At 37.8% G+C, this 26,482-nt stretch overlaps 1 protein-coding gene and 1 long non-coding RNA gene across 3 annotated transcripts in view; one reads left to right on the plus strand and one right to left on the minus strand.

Annotated features, from left to right (window-relative positions):
- The window catches only part of LOC309858864, a 169,944-nt gene extending 156,471 nt beyond the window's left edge, over nucleotides 1–13,473 (minus strand). For both annotated transcript variants that reach the window (XR_014308393.1, XR_014308394.1), the window contains exons 1-2: nucleotides 13,387–13,473; nucleotides 9,592–9,686 (exon numbers count right to left, since the gene is read on the minus strand). This is a non-coding gene — a long non-coding RNA (uncharacterized lncRNA). The remainder of the gene's footprint in view (nucleotides 1–9,591; nucleotides 9,687–13,386) is intronic.
- A 150-nt stretch (nucleotides 13,474–13,623) lies between these two features.
- CYP7B1 (cytochrome P450 family 7 subfamily B member 1) overlaps nucleotides 13,624–26,482 on the plus strand; it is a 172,076-nt gene continuing 159,217 nt past the window's right edge. The window contains exon 1 of the mRNA XM_082719174.1: nucleotides 13,624–13,900. Within this exon, the coding sequence (XP_082575300.1) occupies nucleotides 13,788–13,900 (113 nt within the window). The 5' untranslated portion in view covers nucleotides 13,624–13,787. The remainder of the gene's footprint in view (nucleotides 13,901–26,482) is intronic.

Consider the following 26,482-nt stretch of genomic DNA (forward strand, 5'->3'; position numbering starts at 1 on the left):
CATATATGTGTGGGTTCATTTCTGAGCTTTATTCTGTTCTACTAATCTATGTACCTGTTTTTATGCTAATACTATACTGCTTTTTTAAAAAATTGTGAAATTTTTTACTTATAAAATCTTTTTAAAAAATGGATGGTGGTGAGTGTCAAATCACTGTGGTATTTAGATTCTACTGAATACATTTTAAAGTGATAGAACAGTTTCATTAAAAAGTTATATATTTATAACATATACCAACAATTAACTTTTTGTAACTACTTAAGTTTCTAATACAAAATATTAATCCTCAACTTAAAAATTCTTTACAAATATCAAATCATTATGTTGTACATTATGTATGTATATAATTGATATTGCATACCAATTATATCTCATAATAAAGCTCTTATGGAGCTATGTAAGCAAAATGTTTGCTTTGGCTATGTGTGATCTTTTGTGTTTCCATATAAATTTTAAGGTTGTTTGTTCTATTTCTGTGAAAAATGCCACTGAAATTTTGATAGAGGTTGCATTGAATCTGTAAATTTGTTTGGGCTTTATGGATATTTTAACAATATTAACTCTTCTGATCCATAAGCATGGAACATATTTCCCATTTATTTGTGTCTTCCTATATTTCTTTCATTAATGTCTTATAATTTTCAGTGTACTGGCCTTTTACACCTTTAGTTAAATTTATTCCTAGGTATCTGTTTTTGATGCAATTTGAATAGGATTGTATTTCTTAATTTCTTTTCCTGATAGTTCATTATTAGTGTGTAGAAATGCAACAGATTTTTGTACATTGATTTTTCATCCTGCAATTTCACTGAATTCACTTGTTCTAACTGGTTTTTTTTGGTATAGTCTTTTGGGTTATCTATGTACAATATCATGTTATCAGCACATATTTTTGCTTCTTCATATACAAATTGGATGACTTTTATTTCTTTATTTTTTCTTTATTTCTTTTTTATTTCTTTTTCATTTCTTTTTCTTGCCTAATTGCTCTGGTTAGGATTTCCAGTACCACACTGAGTAGTACATACTATACTTGCTTTATTCCTGATCTTAGAGGAAAAACTTTCAACTTTTCATCACTGAGTCTGATGTTACCTGTAGGTTTGTCATATATAGCCTTTATTACTTTGAGGCACTATACCCACTTTTTTAGACTTTTTATCACAAATTAATGTAGAATTTTGTCAAATGCATTTATTAACATAACTATAATTTTGTATCCTTCATTCTGTCAATGTGGTTTATCATATAAAATTGCAGATGTTGTTATCTTTGCATCCCTGAAATAAATTTTGACTTGATCATTGCATATGGTCCTTTTGATGTATTGATGGATTCAGTGTGCTAATGTTTTGTTGATTAACAAATGTTAATCATGATAGTGGCCTGTCATTTCCTTTTCTTGTGACATCCTTGTCTGGTTTTAGTATCAGGGTAATGCTGGCCTCATAAAACTAATTTGAAAGTGTTCCTTCCTCTTGTATTTTCACAATAGTTTGAGAAGAATTGGTATTAATTCTTCCTTTAATGTTTGGTAGAATTTACCAGGGAAGCCACCTGATTTTAGACTTCCATTTGTTGAGAGAATTTTGATTACTGATTCAATCACCTTACTGACAATAGCTCTGTTCAGATATTCTATGTCTTCCTGATTCAGTCTTGGTAGGTGTATATTTCTGGGAATTTATCCATTTCTTCTAGATTGTCAAACTTGTTGGTATATAACTGTTCACAGTAATCTCATATGATCCTCTGCATTTCTGTGGTATAAGTTATAATGTCTCCTCTTTCATTTCTTTGTAAGTCTACCTGAAGTTTTGGCAATCTTACTTATCTTTTCAAAGAACCAGCCTTTAGTTTCATTGATCTTTTCTATTGTCTTTTAGTCTCTATTTCATTTATTTCTGTCTGTTTTTTGTTATTTCCTTTCTTCTACTAAATTTGGGCTTTATTTGTTCTTTTCTTGTTCCTCGAGGTATAAAGTTAGATTGTTAATATTTGAGATTTTTCTTGTTTCTTTATGTAGGCATTATCACTATGAACTTCCCTCTTAAAATTGCCATTGTTGTGTCCCATGAGTTTTGGTATATTGTATTTCCATTTGCATTCGTCTCAAGGTTTCTCTTTCACCCACTGATTATTCAGTGAGATGTTGTTTAATCTCCATAAATTTGTAAATTTTCTACTTTTCTTCTTGTAGTTGATTTCTAGTTTTATACCATCGTAAAATATACTTGGTATGATTTCCATCTTCTTCCTAAATTTATTAAGATTTGTTTTGTTGCCTAACATATGGTATATCCTGGAGAATATTTCATGTGCACTAGAGAAGAATGTGTATTCTGTTCCTTTTGGATGAAATATTCTGTATTTATCTGTTAAGTCCATCTGGTCTAATGTGCCAATTCAGGCTAATATTTCTTTATTGATTTTCAGTTTGGATGATCTATGTCTTGCCATTGATGTAATTGGATTTAATTGTAATTAAAGTCCCTTACGATTATTACATTGCTATTTATTCCTTTAGGTCTGTTAATATTTGCTTTATATATTTAAGTGTCCCTTTTTGGGTGGCTAAATATTTAGAAATGTTATATCCTCTTGTTGGATTGATGGCTTTATAATTATGTAATGTCCTTCTTGAACACTTAGTACAGTATTTGTTTTAAAATCTATTTTGTGTGATATAAGAATAGCTAGCCCAGCTTTCTATTGGTTTCCATTTGCAAGGAATACCTTTCCACCTCTTCACTTTCAGTCTCTGTGTGTCCTTACATCTGAAGTGACTCTTTGGTAGGCAACACAGGGTTTATTTTTCTTTTATCCATTCAGTCACTCTATGACTTTCAGTTGGAGAATTTGGTTCATTTAGATTTAAAGCAGTTATTGATAGGGGTCTACATATTGCTATTTTGTTCATTGTTTTCTAGGTGTTTTATTCCTTTCTTCTTCTCTTGAACTTCTCCTTTGTGGTTTCATGGCTTTCTTTAGCAGTATGCTTAGATTCCTTTCTCTCTGTTTAGAGTTTTAGCAGGACAGAGTAGCATTTGAGATCAAGCCCTTTGACATGGAGATCAAGCAAAGGAATAACTCATGAAGGAGACTAAGAGACAGCCAAAGCTAAGAGGACTTTCAGGAGTGTATTGTCCTACAGGTGCAGAGAAGAAAGTATTTCATGAGACTGAAGGAACTGCTGAGAAGGCAAGTAAGATGATGACTTAAAAAATGAACAGTAAATCCAGTATCAAGGAATTGGGTTACTGGAGGTCATATTTGAGTTACTGGAGTTATATTTCATATATTAGAGATCATATTTTATATTAGAGTTATATTTCAGAATTCTATCTCAGAATCCCATCTCTGAAGAATTCTATCCTTCAGATTTTGGTCACCTGGGTCTAGGGCTCCTAGGCTACTGCTTCATGAATTAGGAAAAATACCCTTGCTTACTTTTACATTACAAATCATTACATGTCATTACATGTGATATGTGGGTGACAAAATGATACTACTTTGTGTTACTGTGCTACTAGTATCTTGCAATCTTGCAGAAATTCAGCAAAATTGTTCTCCCCCTCCCCTTTAAAAGCCTTCATTTTCTAAGACTCTGTCTCAAGTTCCAAAGGAAGTGAGGGGAGAGAGAGGTAAAGACATAGGAAAAAGAAATGACTACTAATCCCAAAATTATCCCTTCTCTCTCTTATAGACTCTACCTCTGAACAAGGTTGTGTATTTCATGTGGTCCAAAATCTCTTCCAAGTGGAGTGGTGGCAGGACCACTCCTTTTTTTTCTTTTTCTTTTGTCCTCAACACTGAAAAATCCTTGTACTAAACACAATGAAGCTGTCAAAATGAGGACCCTGCTAGATACAACTGAGATGTTTTCTTTCCAAAAGAGATATCTTATTAAGCCTTCAGAGAGACAACTTATTTGTTATCTTGGCATGTGACTCTTGCAATGTCTGAAAATCTACTGCACATTTTTTTTTCATAAAAACAAAATAAAATTCAGTAAGATCAATCCCAGTCCCAGTGAGATCGGTCCCAGTGTCTATCCCTGTGACCTGAACTGTTCTTTTTATTTCTCAGAAGTAACTAATTAAGCCTACCCCTTGCTCTCTTACTTAGATCTGTATTCATGGTGTTTTCCTCAAATTAAAGCTTCAATGTTGTGTAAATATTGACCCAAGATTTAGAAATATTTTTTAGAAGAACTAAATTGCAAGGCAGGCTGATACAGAAGAGATCTAGAAATGCATTCTATATAGTGAGGCAAACCTATATAGTAGAAAAAGTACTACTGATATTCAGATTAATAAATGAGTATTCATCTGCTTCCACAATCTGGCTCTTGAATTTGGTCAAGCTTATAGGAATATTGCATAGATAAAATGTATATGAAGTTATATACTTGGTGATCAGCACATAGTGGGTACTCGAAAAATATTTTTTTCATTTTATTTCTTAACATTAGTTTTCTAATTTTCATTCATTTAACAAATATTTCTGGAATCTATAAAGTGACACATACTCTGCCATGCATTATGTGTACATCGATGAAATACAGACAGAGACAGTGCTTGTTGTCAGGGAAGTTACCAGGTATGTGTGTAAAGTGAAGACAATATTCAGCTCACTAGAAGATCAGGCGGTCACACGAGATAATAATTGAAAATGCCTTATTGACTCAAAGACCTACGCTGGTTCATTTTCAAAAGACCTATGCTGGTTCATTTTCATACTTCTAATTACAAAATAACTGTGTTTTGATTCCTGATACAGAAATATAGAGAAAAGTCAGAAGGTAGAATTCTAATATATATCTCAACTTTTGTGTGAGCATAAGAAAGTTCCTTAAAGCACTACACTATGTTTGTTTGGCATGAGGGCTGTATAAATGCCAGAGGACTAAGTGTTTTTGCTGAGACTGCCAGTGAAAATCTAGATAAGGAATAGATTTTTAGATTTCTGACATAAAGTAGAAGCAAAGACAAATAGACATGGGGAAAGAGAAAGAATTCTGGGGTCCTAGAACACCCACAGGTGGTAGGAGGAAACTGAAAAGCCTGAATTAGTCCTTGCACTTTTCTAGACCAAGAATCTAGCTTGAGAGACAAGTGGAGAAAAGACACGGTATGACTATAAGTTGGATTCTCTGAGGCATTTATAAATGCAGAAAATATGCATGTTGATATTTGTCAGTCCACATATACCCTGATAGGCCAATCACTGTCATTAGAGTGTCTTTAAGAATGGGAGAGAGAGGATACCATTCTTCTCTAATTTCCCTAACATTTACTTACATTTCCAAAAGAGAAAATGATTAATTTCACTTAATTTTTTTAAATTGCTGTTGTTGAAGATGATGACTTTAATAATTAAATATTTTTAATAATTTTAATAAATTTATATTATATATTTATATACTATATACTTTAATAATTTTGAAATATTATATGCTCATTGTTCAGAAGAAATTATTTTGATAGCTTCTAGACATGGGAGACTCCAGTAGCTTCCTCAAATAAAAGACATGAGTTGAATTGCTTTACATTACAGAGGCAGGTCATATTTGATTTGAAGAGGAAAATTCTGGAGTGAAAGTAGAACCAGAAAGTGTGAACTTTGTCCGGGAGAAGAGAAAGATGTTTCCTATTGCAATGTGGTCTGAGCGGGTTGGGGACATAAAATGTCGAGGATTTGTGTGAGTGTGTATTTTCGCATTGTTGTACGATGTGATTTCTTACAAATTTGCAGCAAAGACTTTACTGTCTGCTGGGTTTGGTTTCTCGTAGAAACAAGTGAAATTACAGAGCTCTGCCTTCTGGTTGCTAGTTGCTGTAGGGTCAAAACACATCCCACACATGCAGCCATAGGAAGCTCTTGGCTGATGCTGGGTTATGTATGTGTCTACTTGTTTTAGTTGTATTTCAACCCTGGTAAGGAAACAATTAGACTGCTTTTCAGAATTATTACAAATCAATTAATTTCTTCTTGTAGTAGTGCAAGGTTTGTTCATAAATCAGAATATTTAAAACCTCCAGTGTATATAGGGTTACAATTATTAATTGCTTTTATAAATACAAAAATTAGGCAATATTAGTGGAAAAAATATGAGACTTCAGAGGAAAGGGAAAAAGGAATGGATCAACCACAAAAATGTTCATGATTAGAAAACTGCATGAGAAATTAAGAAAGAAGTCTCAGAACACCTTGCAGGAATGAATTTGACCATTCTTTTCAGTTGAGCCTTGAACAATTAAGAGAAAAGTGGGAAGAAATCTAGAAACAGAGTTCAAACAATGAAGAATCAGAGAGGAATGGGGGATAAAATATGAATGTATTTTTTTCCCTAGGTTTTAAAGAATGGGGTGGGTAGGCAAGGACCAATTATGAAGCAGCCTGATAAGAGGGATGGGACCCTGTGAAGGAAGGGTCACTGTGATAGAGTGAGTAAATGAAATATAACTTGATAATGTGAAAGAAAAATTGTCTGAGTCTTATTTGAAGCAGAAACGTTTTGCCCAATGAAAAGGAAGAACTTAGTATTCCTAAAAAATGCTTTAGACGTTTTTTGATAAAATTTCATGGGATTTGGACTTGGGGAAACTCACGCTTGTTGACTGTCACCCATAAGCCAAGAGCGGAGTCATTTTAAGCTGTTCTTTTCCTTTTGTAGCTAATCTAACAATGATTAGCTAACATTCTTTTCCCATAATGTTCCTAATTAGAGTAAATAGTAGAACGGACCTCCTAGAGGCTTTCCTTCTTGCAAAATTATACTAAAACTTTGATTCATAAATAGTGTGCAGTTTTTCTTTACAATGAGAATCATTTAATAAACACGATTGCTGTATCATTCCAGAAGCTGGGAGGCTAGTGTTATTCTAGTTCAGCTCATCAAAAAGAAAACAACTCCAAAATGAATGAATCCAAGAGTCATCATTGTTGTGCTATCTGCTCCTGAAGTATTTCTTTTTTTTTTTTTTTAAGATTTTATTTTTAAGCAATCTCTTCACCCAATATGGGGCTCAAACTCACAACCCCAAGATCAAGAGTAGCAAGCTCCACCAACTAAGCCAGTCAGGTGCTCCTGCCCCGGAAAAATTTCTGTGGCATCCCAGTAGACACTGTGTGTTTAGTAGGCACTGTGTTGTGGTGCTCAGAGTCTTTGTCAGAATGGGAGGACCTGTGTTCCCAGCTTCCGAGGTTTACCAGCTGCTTTCAGAAACTGTCTTAGGCTATAGAAACTGTCTTCGGCTAAAGAGAATTCCTTTCCCTAAGGTTGCCCTCCTCACCATCCTGAGGGCAGTCCATAGCAATGGCTCATTGCTATTGTGCTCTAAAGATCTAAATCTTCACCTTGGGACAAATTCTGAAGCGCCATCTGAATTCTAGATATCCTTAGGGGCTGAGTCTTGTTGAAACTGCATCCCAGCCCCAACTCTCCCTCTGTCTATATGTTTGCTTCCCTCTCCCACCCCTGGTGATAATTCTGAGAGTCTGCCCTAATAATAAATTCCTGCACTGGTCTCTCTGAGTCTGTTTCGAGGACCGCTCTTGTAAGGGGCAGAAACAGTAGAACCTGGTAGGAGAGAGGTGGTGTGGGTAGATTTTATTTCGGACCAGGACAATTTATTGCTTCTCCCAGACCCACCCTAACTTGATTAAAAAAAAAAAAAAAGGTTTGACTCTATAAAACTTTCCTTTAGTTAACAGAGCTCTGCTGTAGCTGGGGAGTGAGGGCAGGGGGAAAGGTTCTTATACAAAGGAATGCTCAGAGAGATCCTTGTACTTTCTGTCCTCAGAAATCTGGTTTCAAGGCCTAAGCGGGAAATGAAATGTTGGAAAAGCCAGTAAGTGAGTCAGAGACAGAGAGAATAAATCTCAAATACTGGCATAAAAGTAGGGTCAGATCGTGAGAATGAACTAAGGTTTAACATGGGATTGTGAATTTGTAAGCCAGAGTATTCAAAACTCAAGTGTGTATAAGTAATGCCAAGACTATTAAACAAGAAATGACGAAACTATTTAATCTATTCCTTGCCTCTTGGAGATAATCAGAGCCATCTGTTCCACCATTTTTAAAGCTGCTTCAAAATAATTACATTCCTGTCTTACCTAAAATTGTACTTTATAAAAAAGGGATTTAAATGTAGCAATACTCTCTGTCATTGGGTCACTCTGTTCACTCAACAGCATTTTATTTAATAAGCATCTTTGCCTGTCATGTCCCTATGTGTAAACTGAGTGCTAGGTTAATACTATAAACTGGTTTTTTGGGACAAGGGAAAACTAAAGGGAAATTACCATTGTTTAAATTGTAAAGAAAGCCAGAATAAGAGGAAACAGTAGTAACTTAAGATATTTGTAGTCAGGTTTAGGGCTGGTATCTAAGATGCCTCACTATTTACAATGTGACAACTGAACAATAACTTTCAGGCTTATAGCACTCTCAGGTCTCAGTGTATACCATTACTGCTATCTCAGCTACAATAGGAAGAGTCACCTTAATGAAACAAGAAAGTGGCACATTTTATATTTTAATTAGGCAAAAGTAGCATATCGACAAGCTAACCCCTCAACGGGGCAGAATTTTTCTGGTTAACTCATTTCTACTTAAACTTTATGTCAGTGGAGCAGAGGTGCTCAAATGGGGAAAAGGAGAAACTCCAGGCATTTCTATTTTCATATATTTACTCCTCACAACTTAATCCTCATAACCTTATAGGGAAGGTAGTCCTATATCATTTTACAAATGGGAAAACTGAGAATAGCCTCCAAATTAGACAAGGGCTGCAGCAGACCAAGGTACAAAGCAGAGGCCCATTTGTTGCCAGGGGGTATTTTGGTTAGGTGCAGTTCAAGGTAAAAACAGGATCCATAAAAATGGATAAGAATAGGTAAGAATGGGGCGCCTGGGTGGCTTAGTGGGTTAAGCTGCTGCCTTCGGCTCAGGTCATGATCTCAGGGTCCTGGGATCGAGTCCCACATTGGGCTCTCTGCTCAGCGGGGAGCCTGCTTCCCTCTCTCTCTCTCTCTGCCTGCCTCTCCATCTACTTGTGATCTCTCTCTGCCAAATAAATAAATAAAAATCTTAAAAAAAAAAAAGAATAGGTAAGAATGGTAAGAATAAGATAGGTAAGAATGACTGAACAGAAATGGTAAAGGGTTAGTGAAAGAAGGCTTTAAAAGAAGGCAAGATGAGGGGCGCCTGGGTGGCTCAGTGGGTTAAGCCGCTGCCTTCGGCTCAGGTCATGATCTCGGGATCCTGCGATCGAGTCCCGCATCGGGCTCTCTGCTCAGCAGGGAGCCTGCTTCCCTCTCTCTCTCTGCCTGCCTCTCCGTCTACTTGTGATTTCTCTCTGTCAAATAAATAAATAAAATCTTTAAAAAAAAAAAAAAAGAAGGCAAGATGATACAGCAACAAGAGGGGCAACTTCTCAGTGTAATCAAGAAGCAGACTAATCAGGGGTGCTCTGAAACTCTTTGCCTCTTGTCTTCCTGTTATGGAATAGGAAGTAATACCTAGATCCGAGACTGGCTTTGAAGATTAGGTAAAACAATGTATGTTAAGACATGAAGCAGTACCTGGCACCTGGCAAGTCCTCTCAATCTCTTTTCTTTCTTCTTTCCTTATCTTTCCTTCCTCTGCTTCACAGCTGTGCCCAGAGGTGGTCTTAATTCTACAGAAGGGGACAAGAAATCAAAGTCAAGACAGAGCTCACAAAGAAGGGGGAAAAGAAAACCACGGTCATTATTTAATTATGGATATAACTTAAAACCCAACCTATATTTTATGTCAAAAGTTGATAGGACCTTTCAGGTTTAAGTAATTAAATCTGATTTTAGGAACTTCCTGATATTGGGGAAAAAATATGGAACTCCTTGATATTGGGGGAAAAATATGTGGAGTCCACTTTGACATTTTCACAGGAGTACTTTCAAATATTTCCCAACAGCTGAAGCCAGAATGTAATCTACTCTTTCTCTAGCACTTATTTGCCAACTAGGAATTCACAAAATTAAAGCCATATGAGTGCACATGCTTGTAATCTCTCCATTGTCACTCCACAATTTCATGTGGCTTCTTTTTGTTCTCCTTTCTGATGTCAATCCTTTTTATTCTCTTAGTCCCAGCTCTTTGAAGGAAGGGTCATCTAATTCATTTTTATAGCTCCAGTAGGCCAACTACAGTGCCATGGATAACATTTGCACTTAACAAAATGTTGTTGACTAAGTAGGTGGATTTGGAGGTCTCAATCCAATGTAGTAGTATTATCAAAGTCAGAGTGGGAGAATTGGGACATATGTGTTAAAATGCAGAGGGCTATATTGGAATTCAAGTTCTGGAGACTTCTAAACAGGCTCTTTAAAATGAAAAGACACAAAGGAAATTGGACCAGAATTTGAGATTAGATTAGAAAGAGAACAGAGAAAGAGAATGGCAGCTCTGACCACCTGGCAGATGAGGGTCAATGGAGCAGGTAGGGGAAACTTTGGAGGATAACGCATCATCTGAATTTTCATGGCTTTTACATTAGAGAAACAACTGTATCACCCTCTCCCTTTACTCTGTCTGATTTCACTTCTGTTTTTGCTTGTAATTCTCTCTGTGTGTTTCACGATCAATATTTTCTGGAAAGATGACTAGGCCAGATATTATTTGTATTGAACATACTTCCACATCTGCACACCTCAAAGTTTAAGGGCCACCCCATGACTCTTTTAGATCTGTTAACCCTGGTCTAATTAGTACGGCCAAGGTACACAAGACACTAACATTGGTAATCAATGTTGAAGGAACAGTTTGTGACTCATTTCTGAAGGAGACTGCTGAGCAGTCAGAATTTTACACTTGCTCTCCTGTATACCTTATGAATGCCTGTGTTGGAAGTAAGTTGGAATTGCCAGATTTAGTAATAAAAATATAAATATAAATTTATAAAACATAAATTAATTTGAATTTCCTATAAACAACAAATACTAAATGTAGTATTCAGGATATACTTAAATGTGCTAAGATGGCTGCTTGGGCTTCACACATAGAGGGAGGGAGAGAAACAAAACTGTTCATTCCTGTTAAGGGCACTTTTCTGAACAAATACCTTAAACTTAGCTTACTGGTGAGGCTTTGGTCACATAGTCATATCTAACTACTGAGAAAGAAGTCTTTGCAGTGGACAGTCACATGCTCAGTTAAAAATCAAAGACTATTACTGAGAAGCAAGGGCAAAGTAGATATAGACCAACTAGTCATCTCTGTCAGAAAAGTGATGGGAATAAAGGTATGTTTCAGAGGTAAAATAAACTGAACTAGATTGCATATGATGATGCTGATGCTGGGTTATGAAAGCAAAATAATAAAGTCTTTCAATTTTATTGCAACCAGGTCAGTCTACAGAATGGAGCTCCCTTTTAAAATAAGTGGAAAATATAAGAGAAACATACATTCAAAACTTGTTAAGTGAACACCGTAAAATGTTCAAAGTAAAATACTATACAGATATTATAGAAGTATGACACAGCGGCTAACCAAATCTAGTAGATGACAGTGTGGCCATCCTTCTTTCACTTTCCTAAGACAGTGTGATTAACTGCAGATGCTTGCTATTATTGTTAGGAAATAAAATGTTTAGCATGGTACCTGGTACGTAGTAAATGTTCAATAGATTGATTAATGTTTAATATTTTTACCTATATTTCCAAACAGAAGAGTCACCCAGGAAATCAAATGGAAAATAAAAGAAAAATTTGAGGATGCTGTGAAAAGTAGTGAGAGGGGCTTTCTGTAGAGGTTATAGAAATGTACAGCATGGATATCATCCTGTAAGCTGGCTCTGCTGGCCAGGCAGTGACAGAAACCAATTTGTTTTCCCTTGGAGGAGACCTAGTAACTGTTGTTTCACTGTATCCTTTTGGATTTCCTGGAAATTTGAATTTAGGACAGGAGGAAGGAGAGGCAATAGAAAGACCCTAGAATAAAAGTCAAAGATGAAGATACTACACATAAGCATTGGTGTTATGGCTAGCCCAGCCATTTACAGCTTTACAGCTTTAGGGCCAAGGACAGCAATGCAGTAGTAATTTATTAATGGAGCATTAAGAGCCAGGCACATGCAAAGTACTTAGATTTATGTTATCTCAACTCCAGAGTGGGGATTCAGGGGAAGTGGGTTAGAGAGTGAGTGCAGACAAGGCTGTCTGAAAGATGGTTCTCACCTTCTACAGCCAGAAAGACAGACTTAGTTAGAAATAACTCAGATATGGCAGAAAAATGTGATGGGGTGAAGAGTTGAGAGTGTTAAAGTATGGAGGATGAAGAGCTTAATTACAAAAGAACAGTTGGGGTATTTTCTAGAAGGAAGTGAGATTTGAGTTGGACCTTGAGAGGTAGGTGGAATTTTAGGGGAGATTTAGGGGAGAGAGGAAAACTTTTCAGGCAGAGTGAATATCATGAGCACAGGTGTGAAAGGGCAGACTGTGAGGGACATCGTGGCTCAAGAATTAGCGTATCTGTACTATACTAGCTGTGGGAGTTACACAGCGGAGACAAATTGCAGAGGGCTTCTCATTGCAGATCGAAGATTTATGAGTTTGTCACAAAGGCATTAAGAGTTCTGAACAGAGTAAAAACAGAGTAAGTCTGTGTTGTAGGGATGTGCAATGGGGAGGATGGGCCGGAAAGGTCAAAGACCTGAGGTCAGTCCACAGGCTGCTGTGATGGTCCAGAGAACCGTGGAAATAAAAACTCATATAAGGTAGAAAACACAATAGTCTCAGACTAGTCTGGCAAGAGTGGTTATTAGTTACTTATCAACAAGCAATGAGGGTAAATTACTTAATCAGAGTATCATTGTATGTTCTCTAAAATACTGCTCCAAATTACATCACAAGTTTGCTGTGGAAAGTAAATAAACATGTGTGAAGTCCCCAGTAAATGGGCCTTACTCCAGCAGAAATATTTTCAAAAGTTTCTCCCTTATCCTTTGTAAGAACAACCTGTGGGGCTTGTGCCACTTCTATTGGGGCCCTTAGCGTTGTTGTGCAATAGACGGGTCTTTCTTCTCGCTTCCTGGACTGTGTGCCTCACCGCCCTGGTCTCCACTCCTGGCCTCTCTCGGGCAAGCCTTCGCACACAGTAGGCTCTCAGAAAAAGCGTGTGAGCAAACGGGATGTGCAGGGCGAGAAGAGGCGGCCCGGACCAGGCTGCAAGCAGCGCACATCCCAGGTTATCTGCCGCTCGCCCGGTTCTCTGTTCTCTGGGTCGCGCCGAAGAGATCAGGGTGCCACTGAGCAGCGGGCACAGTCGCACGCTCTTCAAGGAGCGGGGGTCCCTCCTCCTGAGGGGCGCGGGCTAGGGGATGAGGAATCCAAGCGACTCACTTCCAAAAGCGAACAGAAATCTCCCTCCTCCCGGCCTCCAGAGGTTCGTCGTCAGGAAATCCTAACCCCTTCCCCCTCTTCTCTGGCCCTCCTTCCGGCCCCTGGGAACCCGGGCGCCGTTTTCCAGAGGCCTCCTGGCCAGAGGCAGTCGCCGAGCGGGGCGGTGCGCGTGGGTGGGGGCTGGGCCGGGGGAGGGGAGTGCAAGAACTTTGAGAGTCAGCCTCGGGGGCCCGCGGTGACATTCCTGGAGGCGCCGCGAGCAGGCCCGCCGCGAGCAGGACCGGGAAAGAGCCGCCGAGAGACGCCGCGGGAAGCCGTAGTGTCGCCGCCCCGAGAGAGACCCCCCTGGCAGTCCGCTGCGGCCGCGCGGGAAACAGACGGCGGAAGACGTGTCCGCGGGCATGGCCCTCTTCTTGCAGGAGCTATTGCTGCCGCAGCCACTCAGCTTCCCGGGCCTGGCCCTCGCCGCGGCCCTGCTGCTCGCGGTCCTGTGCTTGCGCTCCCGGCGCACCAGGTAAGCGCCCCTGCGGCCTCACCGCGCAGCTCCGTGGCCCGGGCCACGCATGCGCCCTGGGCCCCGCGGACCGCGCGCGACCGGGACGGCGGAGGGAGTACCCCCTCTCCTCACTGCTTGTGATTTCGAGTGCGGAGAGTCAGAACTTGCTGCGGGGCAGCGGCGTCTCGGGGGACTGTGTGTAATCACAAAGGCTGCTTCTGCGTCTTCCCCATACGTACGCATACATATTAAAGCGTTGGGACCGAATTCGATTTGCTGCTCCAGTATAGGTTGTATGTAATAAACCCCAGGTTTGCATTATTCATTATGCATCTCTCACGGCTTCCAAACAGACACATTTTGGGGCCCAGTTAACAGTGAGTTGGTGCTTTATGGCCTGGAATTTGTAGAGCATTTCGAGGGGGAATTTTCTTACATTTCCTTCAGATAAAAGTGAAATGTTTCAGGAGAATGGCAGTGTACTGTATGAACAATAACTCTGGGTGCTTCTCTGTGCCTCAGTTTACTTCACTGTACCTCATGTGGAAAAATGCGATAATAATACCTTCTGGGCATTTGGTGACTACTAAATGAGTTTATAGTGTGTATTTTGTGCATTTACTGTATTATTTTTATTAGGGCAAAACCAATAACAACACAATGCAAGAAGTATGTCACTTCTTTATCTGATTTGAAAATGTGGAAGTAAAACCGAATGTTCCAAGTAGAAGCATTCACTCGAAGTCACTGTATTTTCTGTTTGAGATTAGATCTGTTTGTTTAGGTATACATACACAAAGATATGTTTATTTGTATATGTGTGTATGACACAGGTTGTTTCTCAAAGGTTTGGGGAAAATGGCACCATTTTACTACATTCAAATATCTGGGGACGTTTCCAGAATGTTCATGGATTATTACTCTAGAAGGGAGTATTGCTCTTCTTCCCCATGCATTCAGTGATTTTACTGGTATGTGCCATGCCCTTCCTGGGGTTGCCTTTTCCGATGGCTGTGCTCTTGCCCAATGTGGGAATTTAGGACACTCTAATTTCAGTGTTACTCTATTCTATGTAGGTTCCATCTTCCACAGTGTCTATCCTCAGCCAATGCCACATTTAAAATAAAACCAATAAATTCAAGATACAATTTGAGTGGTGCTAGGAAACTCATTTCCTTTCCAGCAAGTCATTAATCATATACATATATTTTTTTAAATGACCTTTTTTTTTTCTAATAATTGACTTAAATATAGATACTTTCTAAATTGTTATAAAGACAACATGTAAAAACAGTCTGGCTAGCAAGGCCAACTTGAAAACAAACATGTCTCTATTATTCTTTCCCTACCTCCCATTCCCTGCAAAAATGACAAAAGTTAGTCTCAGAACAATATAAAATAAATATAAAATGGTTAAATTCTTCTAAATAAATGAAATACAGAGTGGACTAGGGGAGAATCCATTTTCTTATTTCTTCTGGTTTCTAAAGACCACTGGAATTCAATTTTTTTTTCATACTCTAATGCTCCTGCCTCTGACTTATAAGAACCCTTGTGATTATGTTGAACGCACCCAGATAATCTAGGATAATCTTCCCATCTCAAGGTCCTTAATTTAGTCACATCTGCAAAGCCCTTTTTGTAATGTAGGGTAACATAGTCATAGGTTTGAGGGATTAAGACATGGACATTGTTGGGAAACATCATTCTTCCTACCACAGTGCTCCCTCTAACCTCCAAAGATTTATGTTCATCTTACATGCAAAATACACCACCCCGTCCCAACAGTCACAAAAACCTCAACCTATCACAGTATCAGTACGAGGTCCAAGATCTCATATAAATCTCATTCAGTTCCCAAGTCCCAAATCTCACCATTTAAATTATGTAAATTAGTGTGGGGATCTCAATATGATCCATTTGGGGACAAAAATTCCCAAGAACATCATGGGTCCTTGATGTACGTGACAGGGATTGACTCCATCAGTAAGAGGCTTCTCCACAGATTTTTCTTGGATCATTCCATTTACATTCCTGGCTTCTTTTGATATCGCTGAGGGGAAACAGTCACATGCCTCATCTTTTCGGTGATTGACCAGTACTTTACATGTGAATGAGTATGTATGATTAAATTGTCAAGAGTTCAAAATAGCCAATGTGAAACCAATGAATCACTGAAATAGGAATTATGTAGAAATACTGTGCACACACCAAAAAGTTTGCAAACTGGAAGTGCTCAAACTGGAACACAAAATGAGACTCAGGGGTATATTTTTATAAAGCAACTTGTATAATGAGAGAGTAGTGACTTTATTTTTCACAGCAATGGGTTTTAGTATTACAGTTTTCAGTGGTTACCTCATATAAACCTTGGGAAACAGTTTAAGTTTTGCTTATCATTTCTAGAGGCACAGGCAAGAAATAATCCAGATCAAGTTATTCTCACAAAATAAGCTAAATTAAGCTTTGCCTGAGTAACTAAACTGGTTCTGTCTGCCGAGGGACGCTTCAAGACTCGTCTCTATCTAGCTTTGATTTTAACTGAATACGCCAACCTTTTGATTTTTCCCAGGCACTAGCAAAATGGGTCCAGCCACATCCTTGGCTTTCTCTCCAGAGCGCTCCTCCTTGATAGTGTCCCAGTTTGCAGTCTGGATAGGCTGAGAATTTCCCAAAGCATCAGTTCCTGGTCCCTCTGTGCCAGGAATTCTTCCCTTCTTCTACATCTTCCCTCTCACATTTTACTGTAAGCAACAGGACGAACAAGGCTACCCCTTCAGCACATTGCTTCAAAATCTCTTCAACTAAATATCCAAGTTCATCGTTCAAATTCTGCTTTCCATGTGACTGCAGGACACAATGTAGCTGAGCTTTCTGCAACTCTAAGAATCCCTTTTGTCCAGTTTACAATGGCATATTCCTCCTTTCATCTGAGCCCTCACCAACAGTGCCTTTGATGTTAATATTTTTATTTATGGACTATTTAGGATGCTGCAAATATTCTTTAAAATGATGTGTGTGTGTGTGTGTGTGTGTGTGTGTGTGTGTGTATCCCCCATGATCCTCACTTTCTTCTGGGTCTCATCAGGGAGCTGTTAACATCTGTATTTCTACTCATCATCTATTCAAGGCAATCTGGATTTTTTTTCTATCGTCTTCCTCAAAATTCTTCCAGCCTCTGCCCATTGCCCAATCAAATTCATGTCTACATTTTTAGCTATTTGTCACAGCAGTGTGCCACTTCCAGGTACAAAAATCACACTAGTTTCCTATTGCTTCTATACCAAATTTCCCCAAATTCAGTGATGTTAAGCAACATGGATCTATTCTCTTACAGTTCTGGAGGTCAGAGTCTTCCTGGACTAAGATTAAAGTTTTGGCTGAGCTGAGACCCTTCCGAAGGTGCTGGTGGAGAATAGTAGGTTCTGAGAACAACTGAACTTGCACTGTGTAAGTCTTCAACTTGAGAAACACCTCAAAGATTGAGCTCAGAAGAGGTTGCCTCACCAAAAGACATTTTCCAGACTACCTCAGAGAGAATCCCCTTCCTCAGCAGTAGATCAAGGGTCCATGAATTCTGTGACCCCTGACCATGCCTAACTTGTCTGAGTCATTTTCCTTAACTTGAAAATGGAAACAAAAGCTGTCACACTAGGTAGATGTGAGAAACAAAGTGCCCGAGACATGTGAATGCATTTTGTAAAGTATGCTGTCACTTCAAAGACAATTGTCTGTACCATTATGTTTCTTTGTCACTTCCCAGAAACCCTTTTTTCCTAGTTGCTGTTTAGGAGAAAAAAATGGGGTGATTTTCCTTCCTTCTCTCCTTCCTCTCCCCCAACACACATATCCCCAAGCCCCCAAAAGGCTGTAATTGGTAAGAAATATGATTTAAATGCTGTTAAGATGAGTCAAAGTAAAAATTCAGTGATTTTTTTTCAAGCTGTAAGATGTCAAGGTTATGTAGATAATGAGTTATTTTGAAATGTTGATTTGTTGACATGACTGTATCACATAAGTCAATTATTTCCTCTTTCTAATTGATTAGTTACTCCCAAACTAGACATGTGGTGCGCTAGATCCCTCACACTATTACCACTGCCTAGACAATGAGAAGAGCTAGGTTGCAATCATTAGTGGATTTTTTCTTTCTTCCTCTTTGCTCATGACAAAATATAGGAAAAGGATGTGGGCAGCTGAAAGCAAGTAATTTTCTGCTCAAGATTGTGCTGAATTTCACAGGTGGATTTTTATGTTTTTACATAGGAGGTGCTAGAGAGAGCTCCAGGCACATTTGTGGCAACAAGTAATCAGTTATGCATGGTGCTACACTTTCCCTTATTAAACTGCAGTGTTTGAATTGGTCTTGTTACCATTTGAGACCAATTTCAATTTCAGGTGTGCTTTGCAGTTTTATTTTGTAACTTAAAAAAAAAAAAAAAGAAAAGGTCCTGAAGGTAAAGAATCTTCCTATTGTATAATTATAGGAACATGTGAGCTCTGAAAACCTTTCACTGTTTATTTATGTACCTTCAAAGTGACCATTTAATACATTGTTGATTAGGTCAACATTAAGGATTGCTAAATGCTGTAATCATATTTGCTGATAAATCCCAGCTATCCTTTAGAAGATATTATGTGTTTATATAAGAGAAATCAATTCTGAAGTTATAGTAGATGGACATAAATCGAATACCTCTGTAAGAATAAAATCTTGGAGTGCTTGCCTTAGAAATGTAGGACTAGTTATGTATCTAAAGTCATCCATGACTTAGTGTTCCCTAATGAGGGGACCGTCTTGTAGAGGGCAGTGTATTGTAAGGCAAAGAGCATGACTATGAAGTCAAATGGACCTGGACCCAACATCAAGCTCTATCCAAGGGAAGGGAAGACAGAAAAGAACAATGTGAAGGCCCTACTTTATGCCATGCTTTGTGCTGAGATGTTTTGCATATGTTATCTCATTTAATCTTGACTGTGGTTCATGAGATAATTGTTACTAAACTATTTTTCAGAAGAGACGAGCACAATAAGAGATTAGCTCATTTGCTATGGTTGCAGATTTCCCCAGAAGTCGAGCTGATTTTTTATTCCAGCTCCCTTATAGCTATGGTAGACAGAATAAAGCCCCCTCAGCCTCAAAGTTGTTTTCCCCTTCATTCCTAGAACCTTTTGAATATGTTAGGTTACTTGGCAAAGGGAAGATTAAGGTTGCAGATGAAATGAAGGTTATAAATCAGCTAACCTTAAAAGGTGAGACTATCCCGAATACTTGAGTGGGCCAAGTGTAATCACAAATTAACACTGGAAGAAGAAGATAGGAGAGGAAGTCTCCCAACCATAGGTGGCTTTGGAGATGGATTAAGGAGTCTAAGAGACAAAGGATGTGCAGGCAGCCTCTTGAAGCTGGAAAGACAAGGTTTCCTCTTTAGAACTTCCAGGAAAGAACCTAGCCCTACTAACATCTTGATTTAGTCTGAGACTCACTTTAGACTTCTGGGCTACAGAATGTAAGATAATACATTTATATTGTGTAAGCCACAATTTTGTGGTAATTTGTTACAGTAGCCACAGAAAACTAAGGCAGTAACCAAGCCATGCCATGGCTTTGGCCTTAAACTACATTGCTTTTTTTTTTTTTTTTTAAGATTTTATTTTATTTGAGAGAGAGAGACACAGTGAGAGAGAGCTAGAGAGAGAGAAAGAGAGAGAGAGAAAATGCAATCAGGGGCAGTCGGGGAGGGAGAAGCAGGTTTCCTGTTGCAGGGAGCAGGATGAGGGGCTCCATGCAAGGCTCAATGCGGAGCTCGATGTGGGGCCAGGGCTCGATGCACACTCAGTGCCTTCATCACTATACTAATGCATAATAATTTGAGAATCTGGAGTCCTAAACTTCACAGATCATCATGGACTATTCATTAGTCTCTGTTCCTTATCCATCAATATGCAAATAAGTTTTGAAAGCTTTTTATGTATCATGCATCTCTAAATCTTTAAAATCATTTTGAAAATAAATCATAGATTGTTGGCATTGAGATCTAGATGTGAATTGGTCCGATTTCTTTTGTTAATTTTATTTTATTTATTTATTGGGCAGACAGAGATCACAAGTAGACAGAGAGGTAGGCAGAGAGAGGAAGAAGCAGGCTCCCAGCAGAGCAGAGAGCCTGATGCGGGGCTCTATCCCAGGACCCTGAGATCATGACCTGAGCCGAAGGCAGAGGCCTTTAACCCACTGAGCCACCCAGGCGCCCCCCCAGATTTCTTATTTCCCAGACTTGGTGCATCCCTATATCCTGCTTCCCACAGCCTGGAGGATAAAACCAGAAGAGGACCCTGAAGATTTGAGGAGACCTAGAGGGGACGAGATGTTGCACTTCACTGACTTCCCAAAAGTAGTAGAGCAGAGAGAACCATCAGCTGTAGAGGAAAGATTAACAGCCTCTTGTAGGAGAATATTTTTGTATTTTATCCAGAGTAAAATCCCATTGAAACTACTTCAGGTTACTCTTCTGTGAAAGGCAAAGGACAAAATTATAGAAAGCTACTTTGCTGAATAAGAGAAGGTGACATCTATTATATCGTGCATTTTTATAGCCAGAGTGCTCATTTTTATGGCTTTGGCATTTTTTTCAACACAGAAGTATTTGGGATGGGATTTTTTTTTTCTTCTATAGGAAAGTGGAAAGGATTAATTAAGTCTATAATTGCTTAATGCGGAAATTAATAGAAATTTTAATAAAAGTGCAACCATAACAGGATTTAAATCCTTTGTCATCTCTCCTCATAACTTTATCCTAAAGAGTTTATGATAATGAAGAAGAAACTTCAGATGCCTTATTTTACTGACTAGTTTCTCAGTGAATATTTGTCATGAGAAATGAAGGATGAATGCATGAATGGACAGTTCGGTGTGGTAATTCTCTACTTCTAATATGGATATTTTAGAGTTGTAGATATTGATATCAAGATATACAAACTGCGTACAAAAATGATACATCAAATGTCATACATAACATGTTTTCTGCAGCTTAATTAGAAAGTGAAGGTGTCATAATCAAGTGCTTACCTACCAGGAATATTTATAAATGGAGATCTTATCAGTGCAATGTTATTCTTTAGTGTAAACCTAACTGAAAACGTAGCGATTGGAGTGCACTCAATTCCTAAGATTCCTGCTTTTTCAAATTCAGAGTTTAAACAGATATTGTTAACTTTCCATTTTAGGCATTGGGTTTTGCTTATGATTCCCTTCCCTGGCATAGATGGACAATGTACTTTATTTAATAGATGAGTGCTTCTTTGAGAAAGGGCTGAGCCTGGTTTGGTCAATCACATAAAATCCCACACATTTTGGTTTTCAATACACTTAAATAATGGTAGGATGATTACTCAGAAACTATTAGAGACACCATGTTTTCTGCTTGAAAATCAGAATCGTGCTGGTGAAAACATTGCTTTGTATTAGCTATATACCTTGGAACTATGAACATCCAAGTCACTTTATCTCAGGAAGACAAGTGGCTTCCTGCTCAGTCACGTCTAGTGGGGATTTAGTGTCATGATACTGTATTTTGGCGGTGGTGTCTTTTGGGGGCAGGATGTGAGGGGATTAATGTCTTTGGGTGATGGATAGTTAACCACTTTATGGGTAGCTACTCCAATATTGTTGATTCTTGCATATTTTTGTGTATTGAGTATTATAATACTAGAAAATTGTTTCTGGCTTATTATAATAACAGCCAACACTTTTGAGTACTTCCTATGTGCCTACTGGACATAGAGACAAGTATTTTATATTCATTATTATGTTTCATTTATTGACTCTTCCCTCACAGTAACTTTTCTCATTTTATAGAGGTAAGAAGTAAGTCTCATTTAAATAATGTTCCCAAAGTCATATAACCAGAATGAAGTGCGGGTGTACTCAGATTCAGACCCACTCTGTTTGACTTCCAAGTCCCAAAATTTAACACTTTAAATTTATCTTTTTCTCTTATTCTTTTTAAATATTTGCAATAATAATCTGACATATACATTTACCCTTTACTGAAAACTAAAATATTACAATGTGATACAACTTGTAAACATTACTAGTAGAAATTTAATTAAGACAGGAATATATATGTTAGGACTTTAAAATAAGAATGTGTTAAAAATCTAAGAAAAGCAGATAATAATAGTCTGTTGTATCTCTCTTGCACAGGATTGTGTGAAAGTCACATTTGATGGACAATATGAGAAAATATATCTTTTTCCTTATCTTACACACTGGCTTTTGCACCCTTTCATTTAATAACTCAGGAGAGGATTTGAGATTCACTGCAAGTCCATGTTAAGATACAACGGAGAATAGGACAAATGACATAGGACCCTGCCCTTTTTTTCTTCCTCTGGACATATACAAATCTTCACATACTTAATGTATATAATTTGATGAATTTGTAGATAAATATACGTCCATGAAACTGTCATAAACATATCCATCACATGCAAGTTTCCTCCCATGTTTATATATGATGATGATGATGATGATGATGATGAGATAAGAGCACTTGACAAAATATCTATCGTCTTAGCAAATTTTAAGTATAACGATATAGTATTATTAACTATAGACACTTTGATATACAGATCTCTAGGACTTATTTATCCTGTATAACTAAAACTTCATGCCCGTTGACTAATAATTCTGTTTCCTCCTCTCCACTGGCCCCTGTTAATGCTCATTCATTCAACTCTCTTCTTCTATGAGTTAGACTATTTTAGATTCCTTATGTAAGTGATATCATGTAGTATTTGTCCTACATCTGACTTATTTTACTTAGCATAATGCCTTTCAGGTTCATCCAACTTATCACGAATGGTGGGATTTCCTACCTTTTTAAGGGTTAATAATATTTCATTGTATATATAGACCACATTTTCTTTATCCATTTATCTGTAGATGGATACTTAGATTGCTCCCATATCTTGGCTATAGTAAATAATGCTTTAATGAAAAATGGGAGTGCAGATCACAGGATCCTGATTTTAATTCTTTTTTAATATATACCCAGAAGTGTGATTACTGAATTATTCAGTAGTTCCATTTTTAATTTTGAAAAAATTCCATACTGCTTTCCAGAATAGCTGCAACAGCACTCCTAACAATGGTGTACAAGGGTTCCATTTTATCCTGTATTTGCCAACTCTTGTTATCCTTTTATTTTTTAAAGATTTATTTACTTATTTGAGAGAGAGAGAGAGAGAGAGAGAGAGAGTGACAAAGAGGGTATATTACACAAGTTGGCGGGAGGAACAAAGGGAAGAGGAGAGAGGGAATCTCAAGCAGACGCCCTGCTGAGTACAGAGCCCAGTGCAGGGCTCAATCCCATGGCCTTAAGATCATGACCTGAGCCTAAATTAAGAGTCAAATGCTTAATCAACTGTACCAGCCAGGAGCCCCTTGGTTCTTTGATAATAGCCATCCTGGCGAGCTGTCATTGTGGTTTTGATTTGCATTTCCATGATGATTAGTGTTGTTGAACATATTTTCATATACCTTTTGGCCATTAATATGTCTTCTTTAGAAAAATGTCTGTTTAGTTTCTTTGTCCATTTTTAATCTGTTTGTTTTGCATTTGAGTTGTAGGCGTGCCCTATAGGATTTGGAGATGAATGCTTCATCAGATATATGGTTTGTAAATATTTTCTCCCATTTTGTAGGTTGCTTTTTCATCTTATTGATTGTTTCGTTTGCTGTGCAGAAGCTTTTTAGTTAGGTGTAGTCCCACTTGTTTATTGTTGCTTTTTTTTCCTGTGCTTTGGGTGTCATGTCCAAGAAATCATGGTCAAGAAGCTTTTCCTTTGTTTTCTAGAAGAGCGTGCCTCTTGACCGCAAAGAATAGTAAGCAGGCTGAGAGTCAACCCTTAATCTTTCTGAAAATGTGTAAATCTGATTCAGGATCACTGTTTTCAAAGGGAACAACAGGGTTGAAGCAACCTGGAATCAAAGGAGAAGGCTATTTCACCCTCCAGGAGTCAACTGAAGACAGTTGGGTGTGTTTCCCATTTTAACCCTCCTCAGAAGTGGGTTCCCCAAGCTGTTGAATGTGTCATTGCTGCAGTTATTATTGCACTTATAGAAGCAGCATTAAATATTGTGTGAGGAAGTGTTACAGACAGTTCAAATATTACTCGATGTTGCAAAGTGTAGTGGTTCTTGATATGTCTCTTGAATGCTTTTGGGCCTATCGTGAATGTTCAATCTTGCTTTGGATTTTGAACGGCCGTTTTCTCCTGGACAAAGAATCTCAGTACTATATGCAGAATGTGTAACTTTGCCCTTATATTTCTTTGCAGGCATACATGCAAATTCTTTCACTATACATTCAGTGTGTGTGTGTGTGTGAATATATAAATGTATAAATATATGTGTGTATATATGTGTATATATTTCAAACTAGTTCTACCCTTTTTGCTTGTCAGTGTGTTGTGCCATATGGTATCGAGCATCATGCCAAAAGATAAAAATATTTCTAGAACATATGAAATCACCAGTCAACTGAAGAAGGGTAAAGACTTTTGACCACAGCATTTGTGACTCTGATGCATTTGTGGGCAATAGTACGTAGCTTCATACCCCAATTCTAAAAACAGGACATATTTCGAAGTTAAAATGGCACTTACTTTTTAAGGGAAGGAATCCAAAGGCAAAGGCTTCGAAAATTTTATTTTTCTAAAGGAATTGATTCAGATCAGTGTTTTCTTTCTAAACTGAAATTCTCCATATTTATTTATAGAACTTTCCCCCTCTTATTTTAATCTCTAGAGTTACCATACAGAGAGGCCTTGGAGATGGAACCCACCCACTGCAGGTGGATTGAGTCTTCTGGCTGTGGATAACATGGCCACTATGCAGTTTTTCTAACTTATTCCATAGATGGGATGTTTTAACCAAAAAAAGAAAGGTACAGGAAATCAAATCCCATAGCATTCTTAGGGCCCATGGAGTAAAGCCATAATAACAATGTGATTTCAGAGCTATTTACTCTCCAACAATAAGCAATAAGCATAAGCAATCTGGGCTGTAATATGCGATACTGTGCTACTCAGATTTTACTCATTTTAGGTCACAAGTAGACCTAGATTTCTTTGTGCCACATTGAATATTGTTTTCAACTGCTCAACTGATAAAAACGAGGGGAAAACAGTTCAGTAGTTTATTTCCTAGCTAAGGATTGAGTGTATTTTTTTTTTTTTACCAGAGAGGTACAGTATTATGTAAAAAAGAGGAAGTGCCAGTGCCATGACATTTGTGGGTAACACTTCTGTAAATAGTACTTACGTTCTTTGACAAAGATCCAGTCCTAACTTTTCATCTCTTCACTAATTGATTCTTCTTCTTTTGTATTTATTCACCTTCCCTAATGGTCTTTTTTTCTTTTTCTTTTTCTTTTTTTTTACAAAATGGCCCCACATGGAGGGCTTGGATTTTATGGGATGGATCTGACAAGAATAGTCTTGTTAGAAGTCATCTTAGCAAGGCTCCTTCTCATTTTATGATTTATGTTTGAACCCAGCTATATTGCGATATACTTCTTAGGCAGTGGTTGCTTTACCACTTTGTTCTTGTACTTTTCCCTTTGTTCACTGGACATCTACTATGGAAATTTTCTTTAGTTCCAAATATAAGTTAATGAAGTCGCGGAGGTAGGTTAAACTGTTCTTAATTACACTACATTGGAAGATATATGCGAATCATGCTCCACTTTATAAGCAACTGTAATATTTTTAAAGGGCTAGTCTTTCCTTTTTTAGGAGCTAAAGTGACTGATTCATGTCAGTTTCCTCAATCTGCTTTAGTGGGACTAAGATAACTCAGTCCCTCTTTGAAACTCTGTATTTGTACTCTTTTAAAACAGTCATGTTTGAGAAGAAATGCTGGCCAAATAGAACCAAAAACTGAAATAGTGTCTATTTTTGGACTTTAAAAATTGTTCATGTCTTAGAAAAAGGAACACATAACCAAAGATTCTCAATCACTGTTTATATGATAGGGTAAGAGGGCCTTTAGGTATTTTAGGATAACTCAGATTTGTAGGATGTTTCATGATCTGTGTAGCAAATTTAGAATAATGATAAGTTAATCATTTAAAATTGATCATTATTTGTCAACAGCTTTGAACAACGACAGTTTTATTAACATAATTATGATATACACAGATTTATTTTCAAATCCCCCTCCTTATTTATGATTTGTTATCAATAGAAGGAAAAACAGGGATGAGATATACAGGGACATTGTTTCTGTCTGTCACAGGTTGACTTTAGAAAAATGACTAGAATTTCAGATACCTCTAGAGTTTACTTTTCACAGGTCTCTGAAGCCTTGGTAAGATCAAGTAAAGAATCCACAGTAGTAAGGGCTTTTCTTCTTCATTTAGTGTCTCCAGGCTGTCACTGAAATGCTGCAATTACAAACAGATTCAGAAAATAACTTTGAAAATTCATTTTTACTAGAAGAGAACAACTAAGACCATGATATTTGTGAAATCAGAAAAAATGAAATTCCCACAGGAGAGGAAATGGCATGATAATATTTCTCACTCTCTCTGA

The sequence above is a fragment of the Mustela nivalis genome (genome assembly GCF_964662115.1).
Source record: "Mustela nivalis genome assembly, chromosome: 2".
Taxonomy (NCBI): Eukaryota; Metazoa; Chordata; class Mammalia; order Carnivora; family Mustelidae; genus Mustela; species Mustela nivalis.